Source organism: Amphibalanus amphitrite, unplaced genomic scaffold (assembly GCF_019059575.1).
Source record: "Amphibalanus amphitrite isolate SeventyFive unplaced genomic scaffold, NRLGWU_Aamphi_draft 001495F_arrow, whole genome shotgun sequence".
Taxonomy (NCBI): Eukaryota; Metazoa; Arthropoda; class Thecostraca; order Balanomorpha; family Balanidae; genus Amphibalanus; species Amphibalanus amphitrite.
The window spans coordinates 19,157-30,793 of NW_024882988.1; the positions used below are offsets into that span (position 1 = coordinate 19,157).

Sequence of the window (11,637 nt, forward strand, 5' to 3'; positions counted from 1 at the left end):
GAGCTGGCTCTGTACCCTGGCTAGTGGACAACATGGCTATGCTCGTGTCTGTGTTGCTGTGCGTTGTGTGCGTGGTGGTGCTGCAGTCTGCCGTAATCGGCGCCTTGACCGGCGAAAACGACCAAGAACACAAACACGAAACACTACAATCTGCCTCTGAGAATGTCCAAGATCGGCTGGAGATGTCACCCGACTCCCAAGATGAAAAGATCAGAATGGACATGGCGCTGGATCTTTTCCTCAATCTGGTGACGAACAGCAGCAGCGCTGCGTCTTGTCAGCACTTTGCAGAGCTGAAGAAGCAGCTCAATGACCTGACTACCGGACTCCACCAGGATTCTGAGCTGTCTGCCAACAGTTCACAGACCGTTGACCGTCTTCTTGTCGACTTCGGGGGCCTTCAGCAGCAAGTTCAGGAGCTCCAGACCGGACAGAGGAGAGCTCAAAGTGATCTGGACGAGATGCGGATCGACGTCGCTCAGATCCAGGACACGGTAAATCAGCTGAGCACGGAGCAAGCGCGGCTGGGGCCCTGCTGACCTCCGTCCACCAGTTTCAGGTCCTGTCATCCTGCCCGGACGGCTGGAGCCGCCACGAGTCCTCCTGTTACTTCATCCCCGAACAGAAGGCTGCCTGGGACGAGGCCAACCGCATATGCACCCAGAAGCACTGGCGGGCCGGACTGGTCTCTGTGCACGCAGGAAACGCCGAGCACGTCCGTCGGCTCTTCAGCGAGACCGAGGGATCCACCTTCTGGATCGGTCTGACGCGGAGCTCCGGGGATCCGGGCTGGGAGTGGTCCGACGGCTCTCCGCTGGACCACACTAACTGGCTGGCAGATGAGCCCAACAACTCCGGCGGCCAGGAACACTGCGTGCACGAGTGGATCACGGCCTCTGGCAGCCAGGGCTGGAACGACCGCGACTGCTCCCACGAGCTGAAATTCCTCTGTCAGATATGGGCGCACTAGGATACGACAACTTCGTAGCATGGGCTGCCAGCGTGCATATTCCACTCGAAGACGGTTGTGTGTGACCTGATATGAAAATCAATGTGTTGTGCACACAAATATTTTGTGCACTGATAGATTCTACATACAACTGGAACCAGACAGGTGCATGTATCCGGAGAAATGGATCTGGGATCTAATTCCATGGATCCTTATCTCGGATCCCATGGCATCATAGATCAAACTTTTTAATTTATCAAGAGATCCACTGGGAACATATATGTACAGCTCCGAGCCTAATTTTGTACTTGAGATTCATTGAGATCATAGATCCTCACTTATTATCATTTTTATCAACACAGAAAACCCAAAGATTCACTTGTTAACCCGCGCCCGGCTGGGGGTCCTGGATTTCCACGCCCTGCTGGGGGGGGTGTTTGAACACCCCCCCTTCTAACTCGGCTCCTGGGCCACGTAGCGATATGCAGAAGGCGGCGTTCGAAAGAGCGTCAAAAATAATGAGGAAATCACTTCGGTCAATTTTTTGGTCAGGTCAAAGGTCAGGTCACCAGAGGTCATTGAAGGCAAAATTTCGCCGATTTCCAGGTCGAATGTCGAAAATTTCCAAGAAGCCAACGCATAACTCGGGAACCAATAGAGCTACAGCGCCGCGGAAAAGCGCATTCGATAGCCCTATTAACGCCCTTTCTGAGTAATTTTCTCAGATTTGACCTAACGTCAACGGTTTTGCCTGCAGGGGGCAAAAACTGCAAAAATAGCCGATTTTTTCGGAAAGTTTTTCTGCAATAACTTTTGACCCAAGCATTGTACGAGCTTACTTTTACCGGCATCGTGTTCCTCTCGTCAAGACGCATCGAATGAACTATAACTTGACCTTGAAAGGTCAACTTGAAAATTTGACCTCAGGTCAAGGTCATGACCTGACCGGAAAGGGTCATGTTGCATATCAGTCGATCCGTATCGTCGAGCTGAACACATCTAAGGCGTTTTCATCGCTCTAGCATGCCTCTATCAAAAGTTATTTGCAAAAAACTGTTAGATACCATTCGTGACCTAAGATGACCTCAGGGCATAAACAGGGGTCACATACACCAGTTTCATGTTCAGTGTGTCTAAACCACTTGTAATTCAATGTTTGGGAGTGTTTATGATGTCTTTCGTCCAAAAGAGGCGCATTTCAATTTTCTCCCATTGACTTATAATGGGGAGGTCGCAAAATTGACCTGACCTTAGGTCATCGATATCAAAATTCTGAGATATACCTACATTTTGTACATGCTATTGCTCTTAGCAATCGCTGAAAGTTTCAAAGCGATCGGTCACTCGGTGTAGCTATGACAGACATTGAAACTTTTTATGAGGTGAGGTCACTTCGAGTGACCTGGTGACCTGACCTTGAATGACCTTGGTCTGAAATTTTCGCAACATGTGTAGAATTGATGTATGATAAGGTGTACCAAAAACGGCGGCGCTCCGCGCCGCCGTTTTTGAGATATTCGCGAAAAACCACAAGGGGGGGTGTTCAAACACCCCCCCCAGCAGGGCGCGGGTTAAAACTCACAGAAGTTCTGGCTTAGTAATTTTATGTGATAGCACGTCACAATTCCCAGTTTTGTGGCACTTATTGACGTAGAAACCCTTGGAAACATAGTTTCAAATGCTATGCATGGTGGGGTCCTCTCGGGTCATAGATCTATGTTCCTGTTTTATCGTCGAATCCTATAAGATCATACATCCAGGATATATTTTTAATGCGGGACCCGGTGGGATCATATATAGATCCTAACTTGCAGTTTACTTCAAGATCTACTAAGTCCATAGATTCATCACTTGAATCCATGCACAATGCACATGTCTTTCTGTAACCTCCCAAAACGTTAGCTGCATCAGTTAGGCGTCACGGTCTCAAATCCATGGAGATGCCTACCGGCTACTTCCATCACATTTAGCCGCGTCTGCAGCTTATCCATGCTTGGAATCACCACACTCACCTGCAGTGTTGTGATATGTATTATCTTGTGACAAAGAGCTGCACGCTTCATATTTCAGCAAACTTTGATGGTGATTGACGCCGGAGTGTAAGAGCCTGGGTATATCCAAAGACACATAATACACACATCCATACAATCGTTCACCTTTCATGGCTCTATGATTTGATGTCGACGTCGACAGCACCCAGCTCGGTGTCTCTCGCCACGGCAGAGTCGGCGGCGGGCCGCGGGCGGCTGGCTGACCTATTTGCAGAGGTGATAGGAGCCCGGCCGCCGGCGTCGTCCGCGCGGAAGGAGGGGGGGGGGGGCGGACACAGAGGCTCAAGGTCATGGCGCGGCCGACGCAGCGGTGCAGTGGCGATAGGTATGTATATTGTATATACCCGAGACTCCTCGCTTGTCACAGCCCTGGTCGGGTCAGGTCAGTCAGTAACACGCGTAACAATGTATGTAGCGCAAGGCAAAAGAGAGGGCACATGCGCACGCCTGATATGCTCATATCGAAAAGAATACACATACCTACCTACGTTAAAGGGACCCTCCCACCTTAACATTAGATTTGAGTTGAGATAGCCAAAATGGGGTCCCTGGCTCACAATTACCGGTTTCGGCACTCACAACATCGAGAAATGCCTTAAATCGGAGATATTGAATTTCAAAATTGCAGCATTTTGATTCAGAGGGGCTAATGCTTAGGAATACCCCTCTGAATGTGTGACGTCAGCGCAAATATCTAACGATTTTTAAATGTTTGACTAAAACGTTTTGTAGCACGCGGTGGTATATGCTATTTGCGCGCAACATCTGCCGCAAACGCCGCACTTCTAAAATAAAGTCGCTAGAAACAGCGGAGATCCCAAAAAAGTAAACAAAAGTAAAAGTCTAATATCTTGAAAACCGGTGAATATTTTTCGGTGAAATTTGGTAGATATTCGTTTTCGCTCTTTCTGAACCAAGCGACATCACTTTCATGCCAATTCATAAACTTTTTTGAAGGTGGGAGGGTCCCTTTAAAGACATATGGATGACCTCTGGGTAAGGACAGTACAAGACACATCATGCCCATAACAATCCAGCCATTCATGATACGGTCATAAATGGGTGACGGCGAGTCGGCGATGATGCAAACTGAAACACACAGCACGGCGTCCGGTTCCAGACTGCATTTGATATCGGCCGCTCATCCGAGGTCGGGTCAGCCCAGACACTGCCCGAGGCAAGGGGCAAGTCCACCCTGAGTAGAGTAGATGTGGACGTCGTAACGACGACAACGTGGGAGAGCGACGGAGAGGGAGGATTTTACCTCACTTGTTGGTCCATACGGATTAGTCCGCCTGTCGTGCAAAAATCAGTCGCTCAAGGTCGTTTTGTGATGTTTTTCTTGATTTTCATATCAGTCAGGGCATCGCATGGCCTCATAGAGGAAATTGTTGATTGCCAAAGGTATTCACACATTCATCGCTTGCATTCATGGCAATGAATTTGGTAAGTCAGCTTAGCTTCCGTTGAATCAGAATTAACATCATAATGCATTGAATTTGGAAACACGGAGCATTGCATTGGTCTTCAACTGTGCAATACACTCACGTTACCATTGATGTGATCAGTAGTTAGCATGTGTTATCACAGAACAAAGCTAACGATGTGAGGCCGAGGGCCACATCTGCTAATTGCAGAGATTGAGGCAAGTGATAGGTGTGTGTTGGTTTGGTTTTATCTCGACCAATGTCTAATATAGGCTGAAAAGTAAGAGTAAATTGATCATTCTTGCAGATTCAATCCAAACGACTGAATGGTTGGCTACGGCGTTCCCATTTCCCAATCTCCACTGACCACTTGACAGAAATTACTTTGTTGCATTGTTGTGTTATTTGTCCGCTCAAAGTCTTCGGCATGCGATGAAATGCTCGATGCTTGTGATTAACTAACCCCACCCCTCGCCATACCCCATATCTGCCGCTCGCCGCGCCCAATCGCTGAGCTTCAACGCGGCGTTGCAGCGCCTACCCCATACGCTCTCTGCCCGTGGGGCAGTGCAGCGTCGACACTGCACAGGTCGTCCGATTCCCACATCCTTGCTGATCGTGGCGAGAGATACCAAGGTCCCGGCCCCGCCGCAGCGACCTCTGACACATCGGGCGCAGTTGAAAGGCGGAAGCAGATGGGCCGCTCCCAGCAGACGGGTACAGATGGTGTCAGACTCAAATGAAATAGACAGTGGTCCAATAGATTATGAGTTGTGTTACTCACGAGTATCGCACACGGTGCTACCGCGATGCGAATCAACATTGTGATTTAACATCTGGTTTACCGTTCAATGTCCAGCGTACATACACTTCACTGGTAGATACTACGCAACGTTTGGTGCTGATTATCGACTCTGCTCCTTTTCCAGCGCGTCGGACCTTATGTTTTGCTCAGTTGTATCGAACCCCCCCCCCCCCCCCTTATGAAATTTTATTCTATCGATTAGAAAATGAATAGTCTATGATATTTTTCTAGCTTCTTTGTACACAATATTCGTGACTGATCTAATGCCGCTTTTCCGCTCAAAGCTAGACAGTAGACACTGCGCTAAAAAAGGCCAGAACGACCCATTTTCGCTTCCCCAGATTGTCCGTTCCTTGCGCAGATGTTTTTGGAATAGATCAGCCTGAGTGCGGAGTGCTGCCCATTCGGCGAAAGCAGAGGATCTAATTACGCAGCGACTCTTACACCAGTAAAGCCACTAAGCCAACTAACGTGTTAATGTTATGTGTTAATAATGTTAACAAAAGCACGATTGCTTTTATATGTAGGTAAGTACCAAGGAGGCACGCAAATAGCACCGTGTGTCTATCGGTCTCGAAGCATTGATTGTCCAAGTTAGCCCAAGGATAGAGCCAACAGGCGCAATCGCCACGCCATGCGTGGATTGTCCATGGCGGTAATACAATACAATACAATACAATACAATTCAATTCAATACAATACAATACAATACATTACAATACAATACAATACAATACAATACAATACAATACAATACAATACAATACAATACAATACAATACAATACAATACAATACAATACAATACAATACAATACAATACAATACAATACAATGTGTAAGTGGGACTTCTAAATATCGATCTCGATCAATTTTGTAGGAAATACGTTTACAAATATTGGCATTTAGCGATAGTTATCTAGGAAGCTGTACTAACAGACAGGCAAATTTACGTTAAGTAGGGGAGAGTGGGGAAAGATGCCCAGGGTTTGACTATGTCATATATTATTCGAAAATGACGATCGGAAAGCCAAAACTTGGAGTTTCAACGGAAGCCGACATCATTTTTCTCCAAAAATATCACACTTTCGTGCCTGAAACATGATAACTTTTTTGCTATTAAACATTTCCCTGAAGAAGTGAAGGGGGGCATCTTACCCCACAGGGTGGAAAAGACGCCCCCTGGCGTTGGGTAAGATGCCCCCTGCACTATAAGTGACAAAAATAGGCACGTGAATCGCCTGAATGAATCAGTAGTCACTTCGAGCCTGCAGTAGACACCAAACGTCATCGTAAGGGCCCTCAAAAGTAGTCGTAAGGGGCTTCAGAGGTCATCGTTAGGGTCATCATAGTCCAGCGTGGCCAAACAAGCCTCCGTGGTGGCGTTCGGAGACCACTGTGGGGCCCTTATAGGTCTTCATGATGCTTGAGGGCCCTCAAGCCCATCGTGGGGACCTCAGATGCCAGCACGGCCCGTGGAGCCAACGTGGGAGCCCTCAAAGGATGTCGTGAGGGGCCCTGGAACCAATAATGGGGCCCACAGAGGCCGTCGTGAGGGCTCTCAGAGTTAGATGCCGCCTAAAAAGTCGCTGTGTGGGCCGAGAGACCGGCATGGGGAGCACCCGACCGTACCGGACTCTCAATAGTCCCAGATCGGCTTTTGTCTCTCATCACAAGTATGTAATAAATGATTTGACGGGCTGCTTGAAGGACAGCCTACGGATTTAGGGGGGCGTCTTTCCCCATCAGGACAGGGGGCATCTTACCCCAAGGTACCGAAGTAACATTAAATCAGCACAATTTGTTGGCCATAAAACTACACCCTGAAACAAACTGTTTGGGACACAGTACACGCATGTACTGTGTATCACGACTATAGCAAGGGACGCAAAAAATATCTACCTTCTTTGATATTTACAATGTTTTGACGCCAAAATATTTTTTGAAAGCAGCAAATAAAAAACATGCGATCACCAGCCAGCCGCTGCCCAACTGAGCTTCGCAAATTTTTGTGCAGTTAACAAGGCAGGCTTCCGCTTTACGCTAAGAACATTCATTTCCAGGTTCGATTATTTGTTTTCCCGCTAGAGGGGGTGGGGCGTCTTTCCCACCCTGGGCATCTTACCCCACTCTCCCCTACGTTAATCTAAAATGATTTAATTTCAGTGTTGATCATCCTCCAAAGAATTGTGGCGTATTTTAGAGTTCTTCTTTTTAATGTTTAACATATTATACAGAAATACGTAGATAATTGATATAAGATACTATAAAGATAAGCCTTCTTACGTTACATCGAATATAGATACGTGACGCGGATAAATGATAATGCTATCTTGCGGTACGTATTAGCGGTAGTACATACCTAGAATTGACTTTGCGAACGTTTTGAGACCTTATATTTGACATTGGGAAAGCGCAAAACAATAGTTAACCCGCGCCCGGCTGGGGGTCCTGGATTTCCACGCTCTGCTGGGGGGGGGGGGGGGTGTTTGAACACCCCCCCCCCTTGTAACTCGGCTCCTGGGCCACGTAGCGATACGCGGAAGGCGGCGTTCGAAAGAGCGTAAAAAATAATGACGAAATCACTTCGGTCAATTTTTTGGTCAGGTCAAAGGTCAGGTCACCAGAGGTCATTGAAGGCAAAATTTCGCCGATTTCCAGGTCGAATGTCGAAAATTTCCAAGAAGCCAACGCATAACTCGGGAACAAATAGAGCTACAGCGCCGCGGGAAAGCGCATTCGATAGCCCTATTAACGCCCTTTCTGAGTAATTCTCTCAGATTTGACCTAACGTCAACGGTTTTGCCTGCAGGGGGCAAAAACTGCAAAAATAGCCGATTTTTTCGGAAACAGTTTTTCTGCAATAACTTTTGATCCAAGCCTTGTACGAGCTTACATCCACCGGCATCGTGTTCCTCTCGTCAAGACGCATCGAATGAACTACAACTTGACCTTGAAAGGTCAACTTGAAAATTTGACCTCAGGTCAAGGTCATGACCTGACCGGAAAGGGTCATGTTGCATATCAGCCGATCCGTATCGTCGAGCTGAACACAGATAAGGCGTTTTCATCGCTCTAGCATGCGTCTATCAAAAGTTATCTGCGAAAAACTGTTAGATACCATTCGTGACCTAAGATGACCTCAGGGCATAAACAAGGGTCACAGACACCATTTTCATGTTCAGTGTGTCTAAACCACTTGTAATTCGGTGTTTGGGAGTGTTTATAATGTCTTTCGTCCAAAAGAGGCGCATTTCAATTTTCTCCCATTGACTTATAATGGGGAGGTCGCAAAATTGACCTGACCTTAGGTCATCGATATCAAAATTCTGAGATATACATTTTGTACATGCTATTGCTTCTAGCAATCGCTGAAAGTTAAAAGCGATCGGTCACTCGGTGTAGCTATGACAGACATTAAAACTTTTTATGAGGTGAGGTCACTTCAAGTGACCTGGTGACCTGACCTTGAATGACCTTGGTCTGAAATTTTCACAACATGTGTAGAATTGATGTATGATAAGGTGTACCAAAAGAGCGCCGCCGTTTTTTTTAGATATTCGCGAAAAACCACAAGGGGGGGTGTTCAAACACCCCCCCCCCCAGCAGGGCGCGGGTTAATGAATGACCAGGTTGTGCTTTCTATCGCTTTCGCTACCTCTTAATTAAGTATACAGCCGTAACTGGGCCTTAGTCTGTCGTTGTTTTCCGATACATAAGCAAATTATAAACACAAACGTTCAGCTCTCATTAGCCGTTTTCACGACGGCCATCTGGTACACATTTGGTGCACATCTGGTGCAGATCAGGTGCAGATTTGGTCAAATCAGGTTCAGTGTGTCTCTTAGTAGCTATCAGCTAGGGTTACACTTATTGCTTATATGCCTGCTTTGTCGTATTATCAGAGAGAATCATCGATTAAAACACTGAAATAAATTTATAAAATAAAGATATTTGCTGTAAAAGAGATTAGGTGCAGATTTGGTCAAATTAGGTGCACTCGCCGGATAGACCGTCGTGAAAACGGCTATTATCTTTAATTCTTCTCATTCGGTGCGCGAAGTTGTTTTATCCCCCCCCCCCCCCCACACACACACACAAAGCATGGTGAATTTGGAACAGAACTCCACTTTACGAACACAAACATAAAGTTCATGTTGTTGCATCTTTTCTTAAAATAGTACCCGGTTTTACGACGGGCTATCTGGTGAATGCACCTAATTTGGCCAAATCTGTACCAAATCTCCTGTACAGCAAATATCTTTAAATTATGAATTCATTTCAGTGTTTTAGTCGATGATAATGTTTATTAGTGTGACAAAGAAGGTATATAAGCAATTAGCGCAACCCTGGCTAATAGCTACAAAAAAACACTGAACCTAATTTGACAAAATCTGCACCAAATCTGACCAAATGTTTACCAAATGTGTACCAGATGGCCGTCATGAAAACGGCTAATATGACCAAATCTGCACTAAGTCTGACCAAATGTGTACCAAAGGTGTAACAGATGGCCGTCGTGAAAACGGCTGGTATTTCGTAGACTCGCCATGAGTAATTCAGCCAGTTTATTTGTTCATCTCAAGTCAACATTTTCTCTTCCGGCTAGTGACGGAAAGAGGGTTGTTGAGAGGCTTCAAACGATCCGATTCCTGACATGCCTGATAAAATAACTACTTCACGTCAAGTGGAGTAGGATGAATCGACACCAAGAAGAGATTCAATACGAGGATATTTCCTCCCAAAGTAAAGCGGTTTGTTGGTTGCCACTTGCCCGTTTCAGTCCCGTGCTATCATTTGTTGACAGAGAGCACGCGAGACCTCTTTGCGGCGCGTCCCAGCTCAGTGCCGCTCTGCAGGTCCCGATTGCAGGCGGCAGGTCAGCGCGGGCAGAGGAGCGGCGACCCTGACCCCGACCGTGACCTGCGGCCGGCGCGCTGCCCTCAGACGGCCGACTCCCGCCATAATTCGCGCCGATGAGTAAATGGCGCGCCGGCGCCGCTGCACACTCGCGGTCCGAATGGGTGCAGCGCCGGCCCGTCCGACAGGAGTGAGGTCAAGGTCAGACGGGCTCGGCGGGCCGCCGCGCCGGCCCATGACTGACGCGGAACTGGCGCCCCCGATCACCGACATATATGTGCAATGTGCATCTTTAAGATCGACCACGGTGAGAGGGAGGTCTACGACCATGGTCGGAGAGAGGTCTATAGATCAGTAGGTACAGTGTGCAGATATAGTAACGTAGCCACACGCACCCAGTGTCCGTGAATCATCGCAAGCAACGAAATGAACGGTCATTCGCCTTCATAGCACAGGCTCGCGCCTTTTACTGAAAACGTTGTCGTTATAAACCAATGTAAAGGGACTCGTGTGGAATAAGAACAATTAGGGTGCAGGGTCATGCTTTTATCAGCCTTTTTCAAGACGGTTGTCTGACACACACTTGGTCACATTTGGTGCGATTTTGTCAAATTCGGTTCATATTTGCTTCTTAGTAGTTTTTAAGTCGGGTTGCACAAGCTGCTTATGCCTAAGTAGGTACCTATATCTTAACCCGCGCACCGACGGGGGTCTGCGCCAACTTAGTACCGACGGGGGGGGGGGGCGAATGACCGCCCCCCCTGAGATCTCGAGAACGAAGCAAGATAGCGACAAGCGGTAAAGGGCATCGGATACGCACGGACAAGGTCTACAATTTTTACTAAGGTCATTTTCAGGTCAGGTCAAAGATGACGTCACAGGGGTCGAAAAAGTCAAAATGGCGGCGCTAGATATGGAGAGGGTTTTTCTCGAATAACTTTCGAAGTAGTCAAGATAGGAACAAACTAAGGGCATCATCGTGATCCTCTCGTCGATCCGCATCGAATGATATATATGTTGACCTCGAAAGGTCAAGGTCAAAGGTTGACCTCAGGTCACGTGACCTCGAGGTCATCATGTATATCATTCGATGCGTCTTGACGAGCTGAACACAATGAGACCATCCGCGCGGCTGTATCTTGTTCCTGTAAGGAGTTATTGGCAAAAAACCTTTGGTGACCTTTGATGACGTCACATGACCTTACAGCTGCCCAACAGCAAAACAGACCTCAAGGTAGTGAAGGTTGATCGTATGTGAAGTCATGTATGGTATATGGGGCCATTCCGACCCGTTTTAGTGGTAAAAACAGGAAGTTGATTTTTCCCCCATTGACTTATAATGGGGAGGTCGCGAAATTGACCTGACCTTAGGTCACCGACATCAAAATTCCGAGATATACAAATTGTAGCTACTAATGACCTAATAACATCCTGCGACTTTCAAAGGCCTCCGACATCTACTGTAGCTCTGGCATGGTGACAAAGTTGCAAAAAAGTGACTTGAGGTTGGGTCATTCAAAGTGACCTGGTGACCTGACCTTAAAAG

At 47.2% G+C, this 11,637-nt stretch overlaps 1 protein-coding gene across 1 annotated transcript; it reads left to right on the plus strand.

The window, feature by feature from the left end:
• Positions 1 to 451: 451 nt before the first annotated feature.
• On the plus strand, positions 452 to 1,069 carry LOC122373436 (C-type lectin lectoxin-Phi2-like; the record flags this gene model as incomplete). The annotated part of the gene is made up of 1 exon (XM_043351499.1): positions 452 to 1,069. A coding segment is annotated over one exon (519 nt), but the record flags the coding sequence as incomplete, so codon positions are not given.
• Between the last annotated feature and the right edge of the window lie 10,568 nt (positions 1,070 to 11,637).